Genomic DNA, 26,244 nt, shown 5'->3' on the forward strand with positions numbered 1-26,244 from the left:
TTAATCTTTCCAACTACCATCCACTTTGTTTTTGAAATGTTGATTTTAAGGCCTCTCCGATAATTTGCTTCACTGACTAGATTTAGTAGTGTCTGAAGATCTTGTAAATTTTCAGCAAGAATGGCTGTATCGTTAGCGTATATAATATTGTTCATCACTTCTCCGCCTAGCCTTTATAATTGATCATCACCAAAAGGAGATAGGTCCGATACTTCTGTCATATAATGAGAGGACCTAACTATGTTTGCTAAAATTGATCATTCGGGGCAAAATCAGAGGAAAACTCTTAAGTCGGAAGAAAACTGTTCTGGCTGCGTAACATTGGACAATGGACAGGTCGAACGGTCGACGAATTGTTTCATATAGCTGCCGACCCAGAAACATTCCATCAACTTGTTAATACGACGATAGCCAGCGCTTAAAAACAAGCACGGCACACAAAGAAGAAGAATATACTTACGTATATCCACGTAACCATTCGAAATTATCCATCAAACTCCACGCTGTGAAACCGAAAACATTTACTCCATCGTCCATCGCATCTTTCACAGCGCTCAAGTGTTGCTAAAAGAAGAATTTTATATAAAAATACTGTCACTTACTAAAGTTACTGAGTTACCTGGTAATAGTCGGTCCTTATATCATCTTCCAGAGACGAACCATCTTCTGATACACCGTTTTCCGTTATTATTATTGGAATATCGCCATATGTAAACTTGATCCAGTTCAATAATTTTCTTAGTCCCCATGGAACTACCTTTATTTTGAATATGTGTTATATTAATACCTTTTTTATTATACATATTAAAAAAACAGAGATGAACACTGTGATTTCAAGAAACTATAGTAGAAACTATTATAACTACATAATTTCAATATTACAAGGAAAGAAAACGATGAACGTGAACAACAAATGACTGCAACTAAAGAAATGATTTGTCAATCATTATCATAGGCGTAACCAGGGGGGGGTTTTGGGGGTTATAACCCCCCCCCCCCCATTGGGATGGACTTTTAGCTCTATACGCTTAACACCATACCCCTCAGAGACCTTCCAGTAGTTGTAACCCCCCCCCCCCTTCCAGTAGTTGTAACCTTGTAACCCCCCCCCCTTAGGATCATCCTGGTTACGCCTATGATCATTATAAAAATGTGCATGAGCATTTATTATAAAAAGAAGTTCATGTTAAACAATTTTCATTAAAAAATATTGAAAATTAACGATTTATGCGCAATCTACTGACGCTGTGAAAATAAAAACATAGCTCCACTGCTGCAGTGATTGGGACTAATAAAGATCTTGAAACATAAAATTTCACAGTGATTATTAAATATAACTTATTTCCTATACCATCAACTAGGATTTTTGAAAAATATTAAAATTTGGAAAAATGACGAACGGTTGAATTTTTTTTTAAATAAGCTAAAACATTTTCAGTTTCAAAAAGCGCCAAATTGACATTTTTTATCCGATCAAAAAATCTCTAGTTGATGGTATAAAAATAACTTATATTTCAATAATAACTTTGAAATTTTATGTGTCAGGATCTCTATTAGTCCCAATCACTGTGGCAGTAGGGCTATGTTTTTATTTTCACGGTGTCAGTAGATGGCACATAAATCGTTTAATTTTCAATATATTTTTTATGAAAATTGTTTTACATTTTTTTCTTATAATAAATGTAAATACATACTTTTTCTTATAATAAATGCTCATGCAAATTTTCAAAACAATTGGTACATTAGTTTTTATGTTAGAAATGCCCAAAAAGGTATATGAATTTCGTACTCTTACACTAGGATAGCCCCTTAAGATTTAATTTCATTTACACCACCGACTGCTCTGAAGAGTTCAAGACAACGAAATGTGCATAAGCAGATGGTGGTGGTCTCTGTACGAAATTAAATCTTAAACTGTCATTGCGAAACGGGCAATATTGATTGATAAATTATTTCCAAAATTTACTACTAGCAATTCACAATACCCCAAAAAACAAAACAATAACAAAACATGTAAACACAACAATTTGCAGTTTACCGTGTTGCAAATCAAAACACACACAACCTCACGCTACCACGATAGCGCGACTGAATGAACGAAGACTTTTAGAAGAACGAAGACCGAATGAACAAATAATGACTTTTAGTAATTTCAATAACAAATTTACCCTTAACCATGATGAGGCCGTTTTAGGCCATTCCTCTTTTTGGTACGTATCAACTTCCGAATCTGCGTCATAAGAAACAACATCTCTTCGTTTATCAGCAGCATTTCGTGCCATACTTGTGGTATAATAGTTCAGCCCCAAATAGTCAAGAGTACCTTTTAAGTACTCGACTTCGTCTTGAGTGAATTCTGGAAGACGCGACTGGCTGAAACCTTGAAGTGAGCTTCTTTTTGCAATTACGCTCTTCATTTGCTCTGGATAATCGCCGAAGGTTAAAGGTCTGACATACCATCCATGCTGAAACGTATATTGTTAATTAAGCAGATGATAATCAATCTCTAGCCTAATAGGAAATATGACAAGGTTTGTTTTGACTTGATGACAGGTTCAATACAGTATATAACAGGTAGGATGAAAAGTTCGTAGTGTGACACTATTTAGTCCGCTCACGAATTGGCCTATTTCTTCCCGAAGCTTCTCGGCGTTACGAGCCTCGACCATGGAATTCGAGACGACCGCTGCCGAAGTATATATAGAACCGAGATTCGAGCATAGGCCAGTCATTCATTCATCGAAGCACGTCGCGTAATTTATTGTATTCGAATCGAAGATATGAAATGTATTTATTAGTTATCGGAATTATTATGTTTAGTTAATTAAATCATAAATTTGAGTTTGTAAATAAATTCGATGTGTTAGTTGGTGTTATTTGTAATTATTAAAATAAATAAGTGATGTAAATAAAATAATATAAGTAAGTCTTCCTTTATTTAAATTAAACTTAGTGCCTAAAGATATAAATAAATAAAATAGTAGAGTCAATCGCGTAACAGTAGACTGACACATAAATGGCACTACTGGTATTAAAGCCATATGATTTTTAGTTAGCTCTAACCTTCAACAGATGCGTGTATAAATTTGACAACTGTCGAACTATTAGTTTATGAGATATAGCATTCTTAGTGAAGCAACTAGTGTCAAAGGAATTTTGTGTTACGATAAAGCATTGATTTTTGGCGAAAAAATATTGTTGAAGCCAAGGCTTGGCTTGATAAACATTATTCGGGCTCTGCATCAAGAAAATCAACCGCTAAGAAGTGGTTTGCTAAGTTTAAACATGGCGAAATAAACAGCGAGGACGATGTACGAGGCTCATGTTACTTACGAAAACATCAAAAAAGTCCACAAAATAATTTTGGATGACCGTAAAGTGAAGTTGTTCGAGATAGCTGAGACTCTAAAGATATCAAAGGAACGTGTTGAATATATTTGGATATCCGAAAGCTCTGTGCAAAGTGGGTACCGCAAGAGCTCACAACCGATCAAAAACAACAACGAATTAATGATTCTGAAAAATGTTTGAAGCTGTTCAATCGTAATAAAACCGAATTTTTGCATCGATATGTTACAATGAATGAAACATGGCTCCATCATTTCACACCGAAGTCCAATCGACAGTCAGCCGAGTGGACTGCACGTTATAAACCGACTCCAAAGCGTGGAAATACGCAACAATCTGCTGTCAAAGTTATGACTATGACATTAGTATTTTGGGATGCACACGGTATAATATTCATCGACTATCTTGAAAAGGGAAAAACCATTAAATGCTACCATTACATTGCGTTATTGGAGCGTTTAAAGGACGAACTCGCTAAAAGACGGCCCCATTTGAAAAAAAGAAAGTGTTATTTCATCAAGATAACGAATATTTACACAATTTCACAAATAAATGAAAACGATGACAAAATTTCATGAATTAGGCTTCGAATTGCTTCCGCAGCCACCGTATTCACCAGATATGGCTCCAAGCGACTACACCTGTTCGCTGACCTCAAAAGAATGCTCACTGGAAAGAAATTTAGCACAAATGAAGAGGTAATCGCCAAAGCAGAGGCTTATTCTGAGGCTAAAGACAAATTGTATTAAAAAAATGGTATTGAAAACTTTTATGACCGCTATGATCATTGTATCGCCCTCGAAGGTAAGTATATTGAATAATAAAATTAAATTTTATCAAAAAAATTTTTTTTTTATGTTAGCCTACGAACTTTTCAGCGGTACTTGGTACTGCGGTGTCGTTCGACAAGATCGTCAATGATATATATCAATTCTACAGTACTGCAGCAAATAGGCCAGTCTCTCTGTGGTAAAATTATTGTAACGATTTTGTTGGATGCACGGTCACACACGATCAAAATTTTTGTCAATTAGTCAAATTCGACAAAATTGAACGATGCCGCAGTATCTTGAGTGGCCGGTTTTATAGTATGTAATTTATATCTACTTTTTACGAGAATATAAGTGATCTACGTTAATTTTGAGGATAAAGAGACTTGGTGGTGGTCAAACGAAGTACAACGAAAAATAAAAGAGAAGGGAAAATTATATAAAAAGTGGCAAGAAACCAGATCCGACACAGATCTTCTAAACTATATGGTGGTGAAAAAGGAGACGAATAGTCTAAGAGCTAGTGAACCCTCCGACTAACGGTCGTCCTGTAAGGCTAGAAATTTTTCTAGTGATAATTCATAGCACACCAAGGCTAAAAACCATGACCTGGCAGGCCTAAGTGGTGCACGTGTATCTACCAGGTGAATCGAAAAGTGCAAATTTAGGGGGTAAAATAAACTTTCTCCTGTAAGGTTTAAATTTAAGTATGTGTTTGAGTAAGTCATTCAGAAGAAATGTGTACAATGACAGGCGATTCTGAAGAGCATAAGACCTTGCCAGGCGAGGGGAAAGATTAGGGGTTTTTCCTAAAATTATTCTTTTTGCATCGAACAATTTTTTTAGGTTTTTTGAATCATTTCAAACAGACAACGTCCTTAGTGATTTTTCTCTTAAGTTAATAGTTTTTGTTATATGAGCGATTGAAAATTTTGAAAATTGCGGAATCGGCCATTTTTAACCCTAAATCGGACATTTATCTAAAAATTTCGTTACCAAGATATTCTTTAAACATTGATTGATGAAATCCCGAAGAGGTTTTTGCAATAAAATATCGAAAACCCCTTTGTTTTTTTAATTGCTAATCAAGCAGGTGCGACACTGTAGGATAAGTGAGGACGTTTGAGTTTGCATAAATTCATTATCTCGAGAATGGGCAAATTTCAAGAGAAATCCTCAGACAGGTCGATTTTTATTTTTAAATTAGGACTTTTTGGCATATATATAATACTAGTGACGTCATCCATCTGAGCGTGATGACGTAATCGATGATTTTTTTAAATGAGAGTAGGGGTTGTGTGATAGCTCATTTGAAAGTTTATTGAATTTTCTATTCACTAATATAAACATTAACATAATCATTTATACAGGGTGTACAAAAAAAAAATTTTATTAAATTAACTTTGATTAAATTTGACAAATAGAAGAAAAATTTTTTTGTACACCCTGTATAAATAATTATGTTAATGTTTATATTAGTGAATAGAAAATTCAATAAACTTGATTCAATAAAAATCACTAAAGACATTTTCTGTTTGAAATTATTCAAAAAACCTAAAAAAAAATTGTTCGATGCAAAAAGAATAATTTTAGGAAAAACCCCTAATCTTTCCCCTCGCCTGGCAAGGTCTTATGCTCTTCAGAATCGCCTGTCATTGTACACATTTCTTCTGAATGACTTACTCAAACACATACTTAAATTTAAACCTTACAGGGGAAAGTTTATTTTACCCCCTAAATTTGCACTTTTCGATTCACCTGGTAGATACACGTGCACCGCTGAGGCCTGCCAGGTCATGGTTTTTAGCCTTGGTGTGCTATGAATTATCACTAGAAAAATTTTTAGCCTTACAGGACGACCGTTAGTCGGAGGGTTCACTAGCTCTTAAACTAGAAAGTAGCAGAAGCGTATTCAAACCTATACGATCAAGTTGATACCAGGGAAGGCGAAACGAAGATATGTAAAATAGCCAAACAGAGAGCAAAGAAAGCAAAAGAATATAATCAGATAGATGTATCCGAGATGAAAATAATAAAATACTAGTTCACGAAAAGGATGTCAAAAAGAGATGGAGAAAGTACTTTGACAGATTATTAAATGAAGAATTTGACAGACAGCGTGTAGAGTCAACGGAAACAGTAGCAGCAAAATAACAAATGAGGAGGTGGCTCAAGCGCTTCAAAAAATAAAGAAAGGAAAAGCGGTAGGACCAGATGATATTCCTGGAGAAGTATGGAGAGCATTGGGAGAGAAAGGAACAAGGTGGCTAGCAGGTTTATTTAATCGAATTATGGAAGTTGGACAAATGCCAGACGAATGGAGAAGCAGTATACTAGTACCTGTCTACAAAAATAAGGGAGATATACAACAGTGTACAAACTACAGGGCTATAAAACTGCTTAGCCACACCAGGAAAATATGGAAAAGGGTAATTGATAGACGGATACGTGAAGAGACCGAAATATCCGAGAATTAATTTGGCTTTATGCAGGGCAGATCAGCCACAGATGCAATTTTCATTATAAGGCAGTAGATGGAGAAATACAGGAGTAAAGAAACAAACGCTCATATGGTATTCATTGATCTTAAGAAAGCATATGATAGAATTCCTCGAGAGATTTTGTGGTGGGCACTCAATAAGAAAGGAGTCCCTGGTGAATATGTAAAGATTGTGAGGGATATGTATGAGGGAGTAACGACTAGTGTTAGAACAGGTGTGGGAGAGACTGATACATTTTATGTGAAAGTAAGATTGCACCAAGGCCTCGGTGCTTAGTCCGTATTTATTCTCATTACTTTTGGACCAGATAACAGCGAAACTACAGGGTAACATTCCATGGTGCTTATTGTATGCTGATGATGTCGTGTTAGTAGGAAATAGTGAACGAGACTTAGAACAAAAACCTGAACAGTGGAGACAAGCTCTGCAGGAAAATGGTTTAAAACTTAGTAGGACAAATACAGAGTATTTTCAATGTTCATTTAAAGATGGAGGTACTACAAATAAAATGGTATGTTTGGATGGTAAACTGATTGTAAAAAGCAATAATTTTAAGTACTTGGGATCGGTATTACAGAGTAATGGAGAAATAGATGGAGATGCATGCAGTAGAATTAGGGCTGGATCGATGAAATGGAAGGAAGCGAGTGGTGTGCTGTGTGACTGGAAAATTCCAATGAAGAGAATGATGATAAGTGATCTACGTACATTGAATTGTTGTGCTCGTTCTGCAGCAACTACATCGTCAACACTAGGTGTGTCTGGCTCAAACCAAGCTGTATTTACAGTAATTCCAACCAGTCCTAAAATCGAAATTATATAAAATATATGTTTTATATGCCTAATACATCCAAACTGAAGAATTGTTTAGTGACAAATTCCTTAAAAAGGAAGAGGAAGGACAAAAATAAGACATGGTGGTAAATAACCATACAGTACATGATCCAGTGGATCCAGCTTAAACACAAATACAAAAGATAATATTGATTGTACAGAAATAGAAGACAGGTGTGGTACGGGCAGTTTTTTCAAAAATGAGTCTAATCTTTGAGAATAATCTTTGTTGAGTTTGAGCGCTAATATAGTAACTGCAGGGCTCACCAGTTAACATTTGTTAACAGCGGAAATGTGATAACTTCACTTAGTATCAGAATGTATACAGAGTGAGTTTTATGTATGGAAACACTCAATTATCTCGAAAATGGCTTCCATGATTTTTATAGATTATGGTAGGTAGGGGTTTTCTAATGCGGCCGATATTATAGTGCTAATTACATTGTTGTCATATTTTCCGTTTTTCTGGAAATCTAATGAACTTTCTTATTTCAAATGGAACACACTGTATATTTTTTGCGTTTTGAAGTCCTTAAGAAATACCGATTATTTTTAATGTTATATTCCCTATACCTAAATGCCATAAGTTCGAAGTTATTGCTACATTTATTTAAAAATAAAATTTAACAAATTATAAAAATCAATTTTTTTGGCCCGGGTAAACACTATTTTAGGTTGTTTGGATCATTGGGAACAAAAAATATCTTTTGTAATTTTTCTCTAAAATTAATCGTTTCCAAATTATAAACAATTTAAAACTGAAAAAAATCGAATAATGATGATTTTCAAGGTTCAAGAACACAAATTAACAATTAGGGGAGTGCAATTAGAACGAAAAGATACAATGTTTCGGAAAAAATCAAACAAGGTTATATTTTTCTAAAACTTTTTTTGTTAGTTTATAAATATGTTAAAGTAAAAAGTTCTACTCACAAATTTCGCCGCTAATTGTTTATTAATTGTTTAAACAATAACAATTGTTTTGTATGAATAATGTTAAGAATATGGGTGAATTTAACATTTTATTTTGATAAAAAATGTTTTTATTTTAGTTTTGATTATGCTGAACCCGAATCTGACATTACAATTTGCAAATTCAAAATGGCGGATTCAAAATGGCGGATTTTTCCTAAAAATCCTTAAAAAGTAGTTGTAAAATCCGAATTTTTTTTATTAAACATGTTTGTTTACATATATGTGGATATTTTTGAGAGGTTGCTAAACCTGAATCAAATTTTGATAATTTAAATTATAAAATGGCAGATCCAAAATGGCGGATACCTTAAAAAATAGTTGTAAAATCATAATTTCTTTACAAAATGTATTTATTTCTACATATTATATTTATTTTTGAGAGCTTTGATAAACCTAACTTAAATGTTAACAATATAAACTATAAAATGGCGGATCCAAAATGCGGATTTTCTAAAAAGAACATAAAAAAGAACAGTTTTCTAAAACATGTATTGTCTTTATTTTTAACAGGTTGTTGAATCTGAATTAAAGATTAAAAATTTAAATTTCAAAATGGCGGATCCAAAATGGCGGATATTTAAATGAAAAACAAGTAGAATCCAATCAAGCAAATATGGAATTTCATTCTTAAAAAAAAGATAAACAAATAATTTTCAAAATTATATTAAAAATTAAAATGTATTAGAAAGAATATTAAAAAAAAACAAATTTTCGATTAGAAGGATATAATTACATATTGGAACATAGTTTTTAATTCCAAACAACTTTTCTTTATAAAAATTTTCGATATTGTGAAATATAAAGGTACTTTACTCTTGAGTGAAATTCATATTTTTTGACATACCTCGTACAAAATTAACAAAATTTGATATTTGATGGTTGCATCTTATGTTATATATGATGCAGAGTATTTTATAAAGAACAACTTTTTTTCGTAAAACTGATATTAAAAAAGTTATCAATACGTTCCCAGTTTCGAAGACATACTGTATAAGAGCTAAAAAAAATTTTTTTTATTGAACATTTATTATTGTTGAAGCTTATTAATAAATGTATTTTAGGTAAGTTTTACAGAAAAAAGTTTTGATCACTCTGTATATACATTTTTTCAGCTGGTAATTTTCGGTTTTTGTATTACATTTTTGTTATCTTTTTTAGTTTTCTCAAAAAGAAATTCTTTATTTCATTTTTAAACTAAAATAATTCAGTGTTTTTTAAAAATTACATCCCAAGCTTTAAAAGAATAGCAAAAAAATTGTATTAGATTTATTCAAACTTGAGTAATATCGTCTTAAAATGGTGGGAATTCTGTAAAACTACGAAGTTTTCAAAAATTACATTTTTTGAGACATCGTATTATTTGAATTAAATTTTTGAATTTTTTTTTTAATGAAACATCGTTTAGTAAGTTGATTGAGAGGTAAGTTGTGCAAATTTGAGAGTTTTATAAGTAAAATTGTATTAGTTACACATTTTTAAATCATTTTAAACAAAATTCATGTAAGGCTCACTTTCCGCCCACACCGTACTTATGTCCATACATTTTATTTATTTTTATTACAACCATAAGATAGCTTATTTTATCTTCTTTCATGTCCAATTTGTAAAATTTCTTTTGATCTATTAGTTAAAGAATTACATTTAAAAAACTCAACCGTACACTTCTTCCAACGCTAGTTTACAGTGCGCCAATGTGTGTGAGAAGGGTGACTTTAGCGTTATAAATAAAAAATTACAGAAGCCAGAGATTTAATTTTAGAAAAATCTTTGTATAAGGTTTTTTTTTGTAAAATTTTCTGAATTTTTCAATGGTCAAGTCAGTTTTTTTCTAAAAATTATATTTTCGAAGTTATTTAAAAAAAATCTAACTTCGCTGTTCATTTGTTTAATAAAAAATGAAGCACCCACTTCTCGAGTAGAACTTTTTGATATGTTGTTTATTAAACATTTCTTAATGAAATTACAAAAAGTTTTATCTTGTTTGATTTTTTCCGAAGTGAAAATCTAAATGCACTCCCCTAAATATTATTTTTAAATCTGCGAAGTACCCAAATTCAAGCTCAAGGCTTTTTTTATCAGTTACCGATAAGAAATTTGAGATTGTTTCATTTTAAAACATTGTTTTTTAGTTGTTAATGCAGCCCGATGGCCCGTCCTCTCATATGCACTTCATTAAAAATTAAAAGCAATGTTATACAATAAAAGGAGGCAAAAAAATCTTATGGTAAGCTATTAGAAGAAGAGTTGGGCTTGAATTTAGGTACTTTAAAATTTTAAATATTATATTTTTTACTTGTGTTATTGAACCTTGAAAATCCTCATTATTTATTTTTTTTCAGTTTTAAATTGTTTAGAACTCGGAAACGATTAATTTTAGAAAAAATTTACAAAAGATCTTTTTTGTTCCCAATGATCCAAACAACCTAAAATAGTGTTTACCCGAGCCAAAAAAATTGATTTTTATAATTTGTTAAATTTTTTTTTAATAAATTAATGTAGCATTAACTCCGAAATTATGGCATTTACGTATAGGGAATATAACATAAAAAATAATCAGTATTTCTTAAGGACTTCAAAAAGCAAAAAATATACAGGGTGTTCCATTTGAAATAAGAAAGTTCATTTGATTTCCAGAAAAACGGAAAATATGACAACAATGTAATTAGCACTATAATATCGGCCGCATTAGAAAACCCCTACCTACCATAATCTATAAAAATCATGGAAGCCATTTTCGAGATAATTGAGTGTTTCCATACATAAAACTCACTCTGTATAATACACAATTGTTACATGTGCCCTTGCATCGTTAGTATTCTTGAACCACATCATACAAATGTGTTATGTGACACTTACCACATTTTTCCACTAGGACCTGTAAACTGGTGGGCGCCAACAATTGTGTTTGAGATGTTCGTGAGATGTGTGTGTGTTTGGATATAATTAATTGTAAACGTATTTTACTGAAAAACTGTGAAAATGTTTGGCAAGGCCAAGTTTTAGTTGAAGTTGCATTTAGACAATCAATAGTTTATATAGTAGACCCAGCATAAAGATAAAGGCAACTGATAATATTGATACAATAGTAGCTATTTCCATCTTACCTTTTTGTGTACTACGAAACTGCTCGTCATACAAACGCCACGCTTTAGCGTGAGCCTTGAGAAGATTATGGGCACAAAGGTATTCCCCAATACCAGGTGAGTCAACAAGAGGTGCCTTATTTTTGCTACCGTAACCTTCGTGGCATATTGGTTTGGGTTCGTTGAATGTCAACCAGTATGTAACATCATCACCGAAATTTTCAAAGGCTACTTTGGCGAAATCTACAAATCTATCAACTATTAGCTCGTTGGTCCATCCACCCAAGTTTTCCAATGGTTGAGGTGTATCCCAATGGAATATAGTTACTAAAGGTTCGATGTTGTTGGCTCTAAGTTCTTTGATGAGGTTTTTGTAATAAGCGATTCCAAGGGGGTTGACCTTATTATTGAAACCTGAAAAATTCAATATTTTAATAAATATGTCCATGAAACTTTGATAATACTACGAATATATCGTTAAAAAACATTTTTAAAACATTTTTATACCATTTTGAAACACTATTTTTCTTTAAAAGATTAGAAAATAAAAGAAAAACATAAAGCAAAAAAATAGTATATGAAAAGTTAGAAAAAGAAACTAGGAATAAAATATTATGAAAAAAATATATAGAAGAGATTGACTACAAAAATAAAAAACGAAAAAATATTTTACATTAACGCAAACCCTGATTCCCTTGATAAACGGAAAAATCTTGAACAACATAAGATTCGCAGACGACACCGCTATTTTTGCAGACAGTTTAGAAGCACTGCAGCGATTAATAAATAAATGATATCAAGTCAGTATAAAATACGGACTACAAATGAACGTTAAGAAGACCAAGTTCATGATTATTTCTAAGCAACATACTGTAGGAAGGCTTAGATATCGAGGCAAAACAAGTAGAAAGAGTGAATAACTACAAATATCTTGGAACCTGGGTAAATGGAAACAATGACCAAGGTAGAGAAATCAGGACAATTGAAATTGCAAGATAAGCATTTATAAAAATGAAAAAAATGTTTGTTAATCGAGACTTACATCTGGATCTGTGGATAAGAGCATTAAGATGCGACGTGTTCCCGACTTTGTTGTATGGATATAAAGATATTGGAATCATTTTAGATGTGGTGCTACAGAAGGATTTTGAAAATACCATGGATCCAACTAGTTACGAGTTACAACACAGAAGTGTTAAGGAGGCTGCAAAAGGATTGCGAGGTCATAAAAAACATCAAAACAAGAAAGCTGGAATATTTAGGCCACATTACCAGAGGTGCGGAAAAATTAAGGCTCATAATGCAAGGTAAAATTAAGGATAAAAGATCCATAGGAAGGCGATGCATTTCCTGGCTGAGAAACCTAACAGAGTGATATAGTTGCAGCTCAGTAAATTTTTTCAGAGTAGCCACAATAACGTACGGATAGCTGTGATGATAGCTTCTCCTATAGGAGAAGGAACTACAAGAAAAAGAAGAAACCATAATAATTGATCTGTGAACACAAAAATAGTCTGGTCAATTGGCTTTGCAAAGGCCAAAAACTACAATAAAAAAAGAAGCGATATGCCTCATCTTTACATATCCGACAGATTTAATTTTCATCTTTGATTTAAAATATTGCACTATAGTGGCTCACCTGTGGGTAAAATCCTGGACCAGGATAACGAAAATCTGTAATGGGTGACTCCCAAATGTTTAAGCATAGCCACATCCTCTTTATATTTGTGATAAGAGTCGCAAGCTACATCACCGGTTGAGTTATCGACGATTGGTGATGGCACTCTGTGAGAGACTTCGTCCCAAGTATTTTCCCCTTTACCATCTTCGTTCCATGCACCTTCAACTTGGTAAGAAGCAGTTGCTGTACCAAACATAAAATCTTTTGGAAATTTGGATACATTGATTGTTGTCGCCAAACTAGAATCATAGGTACGATTTTTTGTAGAAAATATAGAAAACTATAAATAAATAAAATAGTTTCATGACAACTTAAATCATTTTATGAGATTATGAAACAACAACATTCGTCTTTCGTTGACTCTACGTTTTCCTAGAATCTTGAATGACAAAGTATGCAAGAATACAAAGATTGCTCTGGGCCTGAGAAAGTCATCTTATAAGACTGGATAATAACAGAGCACCTAGTCTAATGCTTAGTGGAACTATGGTGGAAAAACGTCGGTCAGTAGGAAGGCCAAGGAAGAGGTAAATACTGAAATTTTTGGTCATGGTCAAAGAGAAATAGATTCTAGGTCTGGATAGAAGCGTTCTCGATGAAAGTATTGTATATCAAAGTGATTTTATATACAGAAAAGTAACAGAAAAATACATATATCTCGGTCATGAAATCAGAATAAGCAAGGATAATCAGACATGTGAATTTAAACGACGAATAACACTTGCTTGGGCGGCATATGGTTCACTAACAGACATCTTTAAGAGCAACATCCCGATAGCTATGAAACGGAAGACATTTGACCAATCCCAAGTAGCACAATAAAACCATTTTAGTTTTATTTAAGGTTTATAAAGGTTTTATTGTGGTAATTAAGAAGATAATGGTTTTAAAGTTACCTTGTAGATATTCTGCCAGAACTTTAAAATTGTTAAGCGTTTGTCACTAGTTTTAAAGTATCTAATAAGAGTATCAAATAAGACTTAATCTTAATAGATAATTTGTCTTATTGTAGTTTAAAAATGGTTTATTCTCAGATTTCTCAGTTCACTTTAAAACTAATCAGTTTTATGAAGAACTTCCGGACTGTTTGGTTTTATTAGATTCTAGTTTATGACCTTTTAGTTTTATTGCAGTTTTAAAGATTCTCGTAATATGACTAATAAAACCTATTGTTAAAACTACTTGATCTCAAGACTATTATGTCAGTAAAACATATGCCTTAAAACTATTTTTTTAGTTTTCTTTAAAGTTGCTTTCTTAAAAGCAATTAGTAGGCTATATTAAAACCAAAGCTCTTAACTAAATCAATTTGGTTAACGTAAAAACTAAACTATACTTCTTGTTAGAAACAATAAAACTAAACTCATCCCCTCTTCTTATATGTTCAAAATGGTCGGCCATTTTTTTAGAGCGAAACAGTCGTGTAGTGTGTTGTAAACAGTGGAAGGTTAGTATGGAAGAAATAAGTCGCAAGTACCTACTTAAAATATAAACGAACTGGTCATTTTAAAAGAAAAATACAACACACACTGCACTACGACGCCTCGATTTTAAGTTAGATTCACATTAAAACCGAGTGACAATATTGACAGCAGCATTAAAACTAAACGGTTTTAATTCCAAGGCAACCTTGCTTTTATGTAGGATATTATGTGCTCTTGGAATGGTATAAAATAAAACCATTTCATTTTAACAATTCTCTGTCGATAGAGCAAATAGTTTTATTTGGATTTCGGCCATATTGCTTTCTGGAGATGCGGAAAGCCATGATAGATTGTAATATAAGGCTTACATAAAAATTATAAATAAGCGTCTTAAAGACATAAATTGGGATTCGATGTTTAGACAGCTACCGATGAACAAGTGTTTTTGGTTATCGAGCTAGTTAAATAGTAATTACTGAAACATATTTAAAAGTAATTAAAATAAAAAGTACTATAATATAAAAGTACTAGTGAAAGTGATTTGTATACGGAATATTTTAATTGTAAGTAGATGAAATTTATTATTTGTGTCTATTTGGATTGAATATTTCAATAAATCACGACAATTATCTCTACATTATCCAATTCCATGAACGGGTGTCACAGCGAAAGCTGTGAGACAGCACCGGAGTTGGATTTTAAATAAATTTAAAAGATGTCATCTACCAGTCAACCACAACAAATTGCATCATATTCAAAAGCAGTTAGCCAACCACGCAATATATTAACTCCAGACAGAGATCAAGCCATTTTATTTAACACTCTAGAGAATTGTACAATCAATGACTATCTTGAAGGATTGAGTCAGCATATAGAACCAAGAAATATAATTTTCGCATCCCGTATATCAAACGGTAGAATATGCATATATCTATCATCTAAAAACTTAGTAGACAAATTCCTAACAGAAACAAAGAAGATAAAAGTAAATGGAAATATACTAGAAGCAAGAAGATTAATAACTCCATCAGTCCGCTTAATTCTGTCCGGTGTATGTCCAAGTATACCTTCGAACTTAATTAAAGACGAATTAATAAAACTAGGTCTAAATCCTCTATCAGACATATCATACCTAAGAATAGGAGCAACCAATCCTGCTTTCAGTCACATTCTAAGCTTCCGACGACAAATTTTCATTTCACCTCTGCCAGACAACTTTGTATTACCTGAATCTTTTTTTGTCGAGTTAGAACAAACATCATACCGCATATTTATAGCCCAAAACGATACATGTTTCAAATGCAAATTAACTGGACACCAGGCAGCTAATTGTCCAAATATTTCATCTCATAGCCATCCTTACAATGATAATGCAGTACAAACAGAGATGAAACAAACTTTACCAATAAATCATACTCAACAAGATAATCCGCAAAATACTCCCACAATTTCAAATACCATTCCCTCCACACCTACCATGTCTTCTCAAACCACATCGCAAACAGAAGCCATCCCGCATTTATCAATAAACACAACCCAACAACCACCACTACAAAATACATCCATACATTTAACCACGTCTTCAGTCAACACTACAATCGCAACACCTACATCGTCTGAGTCATCCTATAATATCCAAAAACAAAAATCAACCTCACCCGAAGCAAGTCAAAACTTACCTCTAAACAAAAATACACAGATGAATACTCACGAACCCCAGATAACTTCGGATAAAACAACAGGAAAAAGAACCTTAGAAGATGCAACATCGCCACCCGCCGAATACGAATTCGAAAAACCTAAACTTCAATTAATGAAAAAAACCAAAACTGACGACAAAAACTTAACAGATGAGATAACAAATCTTAAAACGTTTTTAGAACCAGTTCGAGAATATCTAGAAAACAGCGAAACACAATTGTTAAACTTTGATCAAGTAGTGGATTTATTCGAAAATATACAAGGAGCAAAAGACATAATCAGCATAACAAAATTATACTCAGATGACTCTCAGGCACTTATAAAGTTTCTAACAGAATTACATCCATATTATACCGACAAAAGAATGAAAAACAAAAGCACCAGATTAAGGAAAAAACTTGGCAAATACATTGGTTTAAAAACTTCATTCTCGGGAGAAGACTCCGACTCGTCTATAAGCTCTTCTAAAGAATAATTAAATTCACTTCTCTACTTCAATGGAACTTAAATGGGTTCTATACCCATTTCGAAAAACTTAAACATATTATCTCTGAAACCCACCCATCTATTATCTGCCTACAGGAAACAAATTTCAAAAATTCAAGCCACGTATATAACTTTCGTAATTATTCATGTTTCTACAAAAACAGATTAAACCAAAATATTGCCAGTGGAGGAGTAGCAATTTACGTAGATGAAAAATTCATGAGCACACAGTTAACAGTGACTTCAAATAATATTGAATTAATAGCTATCTCAATAAATATACCTCAAAAGATTTATATATGTAATATGTATATCCCACCAAATCAATCCATATCCCAAGAAGATTTAATAGCTATTATGGAACAAATTCCTTCACCTAGAATTATCGTCGGAGATCTTAACGGCCACAATCCGATGTGGGGCTCCATAAAACTCAACTCAAAAGGTCGTATTATAGAAGACATAATAACATCCCAAAATCTGAATCTACTTAACGACGGAAGACCAACCAGATTCAACATCCAAAATGGCACAACATCGGCAATTGATATTTCTCTGTGTGACCCAATTTTGTCCACCACATTAACATGGGACGTACTACCCTATTTATACGGTAGTGACCACTACCCCATTATAATTTCTTTAACACATCAGAGCACAATAAATATTGAGTCATCTATCATAAAGTGGAATATTAAAAACGCTGATTGGACTAACTTTACCAAACAAATTGAACAGGACATTAACCAAACCAACTTCACATCATCAAACGACATAGACAAATTTTTAAGTACATTTTTACAAATGATCACTAATGCCGCCATGGCATATGTAGGAAAAACAAAAATATTAAAGAAACATAAGCCTCTTCCATGGTGGACACCTGAATGCAGCCAAGCTACGAGAGAGTATAAGAAAGCTTTCAATAAACTAAAGCGTCACAAAACAGACGAAAACACAACGGAATACAAAAAACGACGAGCTGAGGCAAGATACATTCTAAAAAAGAATAGAAAAGAATCCTGGAAAAAATTCATCTCATCTCTAAATACCTCTTCAACAATAAGTACAGTTTGGAGAAACTTAAGAAAAATCTCTGGTAAAAGCCAACCATATAAAATTCCTTTTCTAGCAAAAAATAACAAAATAATTAGAGATAGAAAAGAAATCGTAGATATGTTAGCAGACCAATACGAGTTAAATTCCAGTGATGAAAATTATACTGACGATTTCAAAATGCATAAAAACAACGTAGAAAAAAACATACTGGGATTTGACGAACATGAGATTCACAACCTTAACGTTCCTTTTTCCTTAATAGAACTTGTCAAAGCCTTAAACTCTTCGAAAGATGCAAGCCCAGGACCAGACGGTATTCCCCTAGCATTTCTACTACATCTTCCAGACAATGGGAACAATTTATTATTAGACCTTTATAATTCAATCTGGAGTAACCAGGTTTTCCCTTCAACCTGGTCCGAAGCAATAATACTACCTCTTCTCAAACCTGATAAATCCCGGACATCACCAGAATCATATCGACCAATATCTTTAACCAATATTATATGTAAAGTGCTAGAGAAAATGATAAATAAAAGACTGAGATGGTATTTAGAACAACAAAAACTTCTTATCCCACAGCAAAGCGGATTTAGGCAAAATCGATCCACTGTAGACAACTTAATAGACTTAGAGTCAGGCATACATGAAGCATTTGCAAATAAGCAAGATTGTATTGCAGTCTTCTTTGATATTAATAAAGCTTACGATACTGTGTGGCGATTCAATATCATAACGAAATTGCATAATTGGAATATCAGAGGAAATATGTTAAAATTTATATCAAATTTTCTTCAACCTCGCAGCTTCATAGTTCGATCAGACAACGTTAACTCAGATAAAAAAGTTCAAAAGAACGGAGTACCACAAGGATCAGTTATAAGCTCAACCCTTTTCCTAATAGCCATAAACGATATACTTCAACAATGCTCACCAATTGTCAAAGGAAGACTATACGCTGATGACTTAGTTTTATTTGCCAAAGGAAAAAACTCTACATCTATACAAAAACATTTACAACAAACAATCAATCAGTTAGAAACATGGTCTAGGTCTATCGGATTACAATTCTCACCGACAAAAACTAAATGTATTCTATTCACAAGAAAACATAACACTCGAACTCCGCATCTGAAGCTATATAACCAAACCCTTAGTTTCACAAATAATGTCCGATTTTTAGGTATGGTTTTCGATCAAAAGTTATCATGGAAAAAACATACAGAAGAACTTAAAAAATCATGCCAAGCAGGATTAAATGTTATGAAAACTATTTCCAGCAAAAACTGGGGAGCAGATCAAAATACACTATTACACGTATATAAATCTTTAGTCAGATCCAAACTCGACTATAGTACGATAGTTTATTCATCAAGCAAAATGTCAGTATTGAAAACCTTAGAAACTGTTCAAAACGCGGCTCTACGAATAGCTACAGGTGCGTTTCGAACGACACCAGTTGAAAGTTTACAATGCTTAACAGGAGAACCACCCCTAAGTTTACGATGCAAATATCTTTCTCTCTCATATGCTTCTAAAATAGTCAGTAATAAAGAACACCCTACTTATACCAATACATTCACAGATCGATTTCAAGGCACTTTCTCTGCAACAAGATTAGATCCACCATTTTACGAAAGAATTAGGAGAAACCTTCATGACCTACATCTTCAATTTCCTGAAATTATCCCAACAAATTTCCCAACTTCTCCACCCTGGTTAATACCAATTCCCAAAATTAATACTAACCTTAGTATATACAAAAAAAGTGAGACCATAACAGACCTAATCAAACAATCATTCTTAAAAGAAATGGAAACCTTTAAAAATCACTACAAGATATACACTGACGCATCCAAATCATCAGACGGTGTTGGTGCAGCCATCCTCACACCCAATACATCATTAAAATTTAAATTCAAGCCTATTACGTCGTCATTCACTGCAGAGTTGTATGCAATATTACAAGCACTGATCCACATAAAAGAGTCGAAACAATCCCCGTCTCTCATAATAACCGATTCACTCAGCTCACTTAACATTATCAAACGTCTTTACACCAATAATCCAATTGCCTTACATATCCAATCAGAAATAGCGATCCTAAATAAAAATAAGATCACTGTCGACTTTATGTTTGTCCCATCACACTCAGGTATACAAGGAAATGAGGAAGTAGATCTACTAGCCCGTTCAGCATCCCTCAGCCAGGACTCCATCCTTATTAACGAGGTTTCTTCCGATGACCTGAAGTCAGAAATAAAATATAAAGTGTTTAGTGCGTGGCAAAATAAATGGAGTGCGTCGCAAAATAAACTCAAGGAAATCAAACAATCAGTGAAACCGTGGCCGCAAATAATAGCGAACAGACCCGACCAAGTGAAAATAACACGTTTACGGCTGGGACACAGCAACCTAACACACAAACATCTCTTTACGCGAACTGTGCCGCCTATGTGTGAAAACTGTGAAACAACACTCTCCGTGAAACATATATTAACTGAGTGCAAAACATATGAAACAATAAGAAAGAAGTATACCATCCCAATGAATATAAAGGAAGCCTTAGGAGTAAACATGAATGTTAAAAACACAATAAATTATCTTAAAGACTCTGGACTGTATCACCTATTGTAATTTTTATTAACTTTACTTTTGCTATATTTTTTAGATCGCTAATAACCCCTGTGGTTACAGCGTAAATAAATAAAAAAAAAAAAAAAGACATAAATTCGATTTAGTTTAACATTAAAACATTAAAATTGTAGATAAAATTATTTTTCTTTCAAATTAATACTTTTCGGATTAAAATTTTTGTATTGTTTTTATTTTTTAATCGCCAAAAAACATAAATTTTATGGCGCGTGAGTTATTTACACCTATTTTTGTTAACATTATCAATAAAGTTGGGTGCGCAAGTGTTTTTCTACCTTGTCAGTCCGAAATAACCAAGTACTTTTTATTATTTTATGGTTACAAATACGTATCTACCTGCCATAACACATGTAAAAATTTGTTGAACTATATGGAGTATATGGGTTTAAAGAATCATATATGGTAAATTATTGTCTTTCAAAGTCTCCATTTAAGAAACCTTTTTAAGTTTGCTATAAAACTGCCTGCACTTAAAGTGTCTTTTAACATGATTTTAAAAGCACCTTCACAGCAGCTTTTAAGCCAGTTGCTTAAGAAAACAAAGTTTTAAGAATTTTTTTATTTTTGGTTTTATTGACCTCTTTCAGAGTGGGCCCTTTTATGCTGAAAGCGGTTTTATTGCAACCTTATGGTTTACTTAAAAACCAAATGGTTTTAATTTGAGTTTTATTCTGCGGTTTTAAAGCATCGTTATCTTGGGATGCGTTTTTTTCTATTATGATATACGGAGCAGAAACTCTCACGCTCACAATAACAACAGCACTAAAATTGCGAGTGGCACAAAGGCGCATGGAAAGATCGATCCTCGGCGTAACAAAAAAAGACAAAATAAGGAACCAAAATGTAAGGAAAAGAACAGGTAGATGTCGTCGAACGTAGAGCCAAGTTGAAATGGAATTGGGCAAGCCACGTAGGGAGACTAAAAGACTCAAGATGGACCAGAAAACTAATTGACTGGTCCCCAAGAGAAGACAAACGCAGAAGAGGATGACAACCAACACGCTTGATGGACGACATTAAACGAATCTCCAAGAAATGGCAACAAGACGCACAGAACCGGGGAGAATGACGAAAAATAGGAGAGGCCTATGTCCAGCAGTGGACAAAAGAGGTTTCATGATGATGAAAGTGATTTTAACTTACCTAGTTGACAACACAATACATAGAAGCCACACTTCTTTACTGATCATTGCGGCAGTGAAAAATATTAAACAGTAACGAAATTCTCTTTATACCTAGCTGATATGTAAAACGTGATGACAATTATTATCAGAACGTTTATCTTATTATTTGCATTCATTAAACGTCTTCAAGGGTGTTAAGTATCTGTTGTTTGTGATTTGGAAGATGAGATTTCGATAATCATTTTTTGCGATCTAATTTTTGGAATAATAATTATACTATAGCACCATATTATGTAATATAATCAGATTATTCTTGTTAACACTTATTAAGATAGGGGCACTTTATTTTTACATTTTATGGATTTCTTTATACAGGGTGTGCAAAAAAGAATAAAAATCGACCTGTTTCGGCATTTCCTTAAAATCTAATAACTACTGCCAAATATCTGGGTTGACTCTTTTCTTCGGCCCATCCTGTATATTTTGCCTTTTTTCGAATTGCTAATATTTCAGTTCTCCATGTTCCTTTACACTGTTACGGTTTTTTTAAACCTTCACAATTCATTTAGATATGTTAAACTGATGTAATATTTAAATATTTTATAACCCCCTGGGTACATCTATGGTAGCTCCTATAAAACAGTTGTTGCGTTCGAAAAAAGGTTCTGTTCTGTTAATTTGTTTGGGAATGGTTTGAGATTCTAGAAATATGTTGTCTTTCTCTCGTTCACAAGTTGTGCATAGGTTCTTGTCACGTAACTGAATCAACCAGTGGTTCCGTGCTTGAATGGTTCGTCTGAGTTGGAACTTAGATCGAATGCCATTAAGCAAAGACGGATGACATCCGGTCTTTGATTGTTCTGGAACGAGGTCGGATTGCAAGGGGTGAAACTTTACTAATCCCTTTCCATCGGCGAAAATAATACAGCCCGAGTTTATGGAAACTTATCGTCTCGAGGAGCTTGTGCCAGTGACGGATTTGGGGCTGTACATTTTGTTGTGCTGATGGACATTTGTTTGGTTACGGGACATAACCCCTTGTGACTGTGAGGAAAGACATCGTGACAATTCTCTTGTGGCCACCTAACACTAACAGGTAAATATATTGAAAGCTATTACTAAGCTTATAGCCTCTAGTATTTCTACTGTCCCGTATAGTCCCTACTGACAGTATATTTTCTCTCCTTGGTAGGCCAACTTCCTGAGAACACACCTTGGGGACTAGTGGCTGTCCAACACTTCTAGTACCTAGTAGTTAGTAACCAGTATTTAGTTGTAATCAGAGTCATCACCACAGGAACATCCACCACAAGACCGTAAGCAAGAACAGAGATAAGTCGGTAACAGTAGCAACATAACCATTTTTATATATACCATATTTATATCCGATAGTGTGTCTATACCTACCATTTTTGTCCAGATCTAAGTCCTTCCTCTACCCTCATTGTACACCTGGATATAGCTATAACAGAGTAATTACAGGGTATATAATTTCACAGGTAGACTTACAGAAATAGGCATTTGACACTGCATGGAATAAATTATTCACTTTATATTTGGTACTAGTTATATTAATATAGTATGGTTACGGTATATATCTGATGCTTGCTGAATGTGGGTACATTTCATTCATCAGGTTGTATTGTATGTGATAAGTTAGGGTTTTTATTTAATAGTCTGAATAGTTCAATAGTCACTACATTTTTCTAATATTTTGCTTCATTTTCTGTTTTTCATTTTATGTTCAATAAATATTTGTAGTTATAGGTTGTTTTAATGCTCAGAAATAACCGGGTCACCTTCTACTAACCCATAATAAATCCCTGATGCCTCCTCTACATATCAGCAGACGCGTCTGCGGATGCATCTGCGGATGCATCTGCCGATGTATCTAAGTGCCTCCTCTACACATCGGCAGACGCGTCCGCGGAAACCTTTTGATCCGTTCTTGGAAAACCGACAACAACCGCATGCCTTAAAAATAAACAACAGACCACCAACAGACGACCAAATTACCCCATCTACACATCTGCGGATGCATACGGGGATGTCATCCGCGGACGCGTCTGCTGATATGTAGAGGAGGCATTAGATGAGATAGAGAGATTGACTGAGTTTTGTATTATTAATTTTATTTATTCAGTATCTCTCGATCTTTATTTTCTTGTAACAACACGTATTTCTTTAATCTCTTTTGTTAACTTTGGGGATGTCTTCTGAGCCTTGGTTAATTTCCACAGTTCCTCCAGGATTTCCACAGTTTTCACTGTATACCTTCACTCAACCGTTCTCTCGATCACTTTCTGTTTTGACAGTCTCCTTCCTGCTTATTTCTTCTTTCCATTGCTTCGTTTAGTTCATCCCTGAATAATCTTCGGGGTCTGCCTCTCTTCCTTTTTGCCTATCGGGCTTTACTCTGTTAGTTTATTTATCCAACGATTTTGGTCTGCTCTTCTGACATCATCCGTATACGTCCGTACCAAGTTAATCTCTTCTGTTCTATTATATCTGAGTTCATTCTCATTCTTTTCTGAATCATCATCATCATTCTCTTTGCCATATCCCTATGCGGGGTCGGCTTCCCTAATTGCATTTCTCCACACAGTTCTATCTTGGGTCATATCAATGTCAATCCCCTTTACCAACATGTCCTGCCTTATCGTCTCCCCCAGGTCTTCTTTGGTCTTCCTCTCCTACTCCTTCCAGGAATCTGCACTTCAGCTATTCTTCGTATTGAGTGATTAATGTCTCGACGTTGAACATGACCAAACCATCTTAACCTATGCTCTCTCATTTTGGCATCAATTGGTACCACCCCTAGACTTCCCCTATATATACTCATTTCTAATTTTATCCTTCTTTGTCACTCCACTCATCCATGTAAGCATTCTCATTTCTGCCACATGCATTCGTTGTTCCTCTTTCTTTTTCACTGCCCAACATTCAGTTCCGTATATCATAGCCGGTCTTATGGCTGTTTTATAAAATTTTTCCTTCAGCTACATTGGAATTTTTCTATCACACAACACACCACTCGCTTCTTTCCACTTCATCCATCCAGCCCTAATTCTACTGCATGCATCTCCATCTATTTCTTCATTACTCTGTAATGCTGATCCTAGGTACTTAAGACTATTGCTTTTCACAATCATTTTACCATCCAAAGATACCATTTTATTTGTAGTAACTCCATCTTTAAATGAGCATTCCAAATACTCTGTTTTTGTCCTACTAAGCTTTAAACCGTTTTCCTCCAGAGCCTGTGTCCACTGTTCCAATTTTTGTTCTCAGTCTCTTTCACTATTTCCTATTAACACTACATCATCAGCTTACATTGGGCACCATGGAATGCTACCCTGTAGTTTCGCTGTTATCTGGTCCAAAACTAATGAGAGTAAATAAGGACTAAGCACCAAGCCTTGGTTCTTTAGAGTTTGTATCGTTGTTTTTACCTCAATTAGGGTTAATTCGATTTCATCATGAATGTGTATAGATTTCTATTCTGTCTATTTCTGATTTTTTGAATGGGGGGCGGGTTTCGGTTGGAGCAATTTTTTATAGTATTCTTGCCATTAGTTTTCTTTGATTTTATCGATCGTGATTTTCTCTGTTTTACTTCTTTGGAGCCACTTTAAGATGCGTAAGGACTCTGAATTTCTCCTTCCTTCTATGTGCTGTTCTATCTCTGTGCATGTTTTTCCCATCTTTCATTTTTTTCATTTGCCACTTTTCTTTTTACTTCTTTATTTTTTTCCCTGTAAAGTTCCAAGGCATCATAGTTTTTTGAATTTTGAACGGAATTTTATATTTGTTAGTGTTTGTCTTCCTGTGTTTCTTACTTTTCAGGTGTCCTTTCTATCATGGGACATTTTGTCTAAGAACTTTTATTGTCTTATTATTTTTCACAGAGATGTCAGTTTAATGCCAATGAGTTGCTTAATTGAAGCATTAGTTACAATTTCTACATGCTTAAAATCTATATATCGCTTCACCAGTGTTTTTAACTGCTTCATCGTATATCGTTTTGGCGTAAATATCCGTTCAGGAGTCTTAGCTTATTTAGATTTTAGGGGAAACAAGGACAGAAACAATAAAAAAGTACTTAATCTGATTTTTTAATAAGAAATAAAAAAAATTAATTATCACAGGTAGAATTTCCTAAAACACATCCATATTGTATCACATTTTTAAAATATTCCACTGATTTCTTTGGTGTTCTTTTTCGATTTGGACTAGTAAAATCTACGTGGTACAATCCAAAATGTTCCCTAAAATTTTCAATTTAAATTTAATATAAATATGAGAACAAATATTTTGATATGTATATACATAATGTACAAATATTCTATGTATAGAAAGTAGGGATGAAGTTCAACATACATTTACTGCAAGACAAATCGATATGGGACCTTCAATTATAATAAAATAAACAATTATTGTTTATTATAATGTGTAATGAATGGCAATATGACCGACTTCGGGCCATACTTCAAGATAAGGTGCATGCAAAAAGAAGAATATCCTGGCTTCATAACATAGGAAAATTGTTTAACTGAATCACTACCGGAGTTTTTAGATCAACAGTGAACAAAGTCAAAATAGC

At 33.6% G+C, this 26,244-nt stretch overlaps 3 protein-coding genes across 5 annotated transcripts in view; 1 reads left to right on the forward strand and 2 right to left on the reverse strand.

Annotated features, from left to right (window-relative positions):
- LOC126888410 (myrosinase 1-like) overlaps positions 1 to 21,777 on the reverse strand; it is a 69,244-nt gene extending 47,467 nt beyond the window's left edge. Inside the window, exons 1-7 of one of the 2 annotated variants that reach the window (XM_050656658.1) lie at positions 21,661 to 21,777; positions 13,151 to 13,431; positions 11,533 to 11,925; positions 7,328 to 7,422; positions 2,169 to 2,465; positions 620 to 757; positions 461 to 564 (exon numbers count right to left, since the gene is read on the reverse strand). In XM_050656658.1, coding sequence (XP_050512615.1) covers positions 461 to 564; positions 620 to 757; positions 2,169 to 2,465; positions 7,328 to 7,422; positions 11,533 to 11,925; positions 13,151 to 13,431; positions 21,661 to 21,707 — 1,355 coding nt within the window. In that variant the 5' untranslated portion in view covers positions 21,708 to 21,777. The remainder of the gene's footprint in view (positions 1 to 460; positions 565 to 619; positions 758 to 2,168; positions 2,466 to 7,327; positions 7,423 to 11,532; positions 11,926 to 13,150; positions 13,432 to 21,660) is intronic. The other variant, XM_050656657.1, reaches the window with a different exon arrangement.
- LOC126888405 (neurobeachin) overlaps positions 1 to 26,244 on the forward strand; it is a 2,163,879-nt gene that overhangs the window by 788,301 nt on the left and 1,349,334 nt on the right. The gene's annotated exons all lie outside the window — the stretch shown is intronic.
- LOC126888413 (myrosinase 1-like) overlaps positions 1 to 26,244 on the reverse strand; it is a 63,462-nt gene that overhangs the window by 23,119 nt on the left and 14,099 nt on the right. The window contains exon 8 of one of the 2 annotated variants that reach the window (XM_050656661.1): positions 25,739 to 25,909. The exons of the other annotated variant lie outside the window; for it this stretch is intronic. Within the exon in view, the coding sequence (XP_050512618.1) occupies positions 25,777 to 25,909 (133 nt within the window). The 3' untranslated portion in view covers positions 25,739 to 25,776. Of the gene's footprint in view, positions 1 to 25,738; positions 25,910 to 26,244 lie in introns of those variants that run through there. 2 annotated transcript variants of the gene reach the window in all.

Source organism: Diabrotica virgifera, chromosome 7 (assembly GCF_917563875.1).
Source record: "Diabrotica virgifera virgifera chromosome 7, PGI_DIABVI_V3a".
Lineage (NCBI taxonomy): Eukaryota > Metazoa > Arthropoda > Insecta > Coleoptera > Chrysomelidae > Diabrotica > Diabrotica virgifera.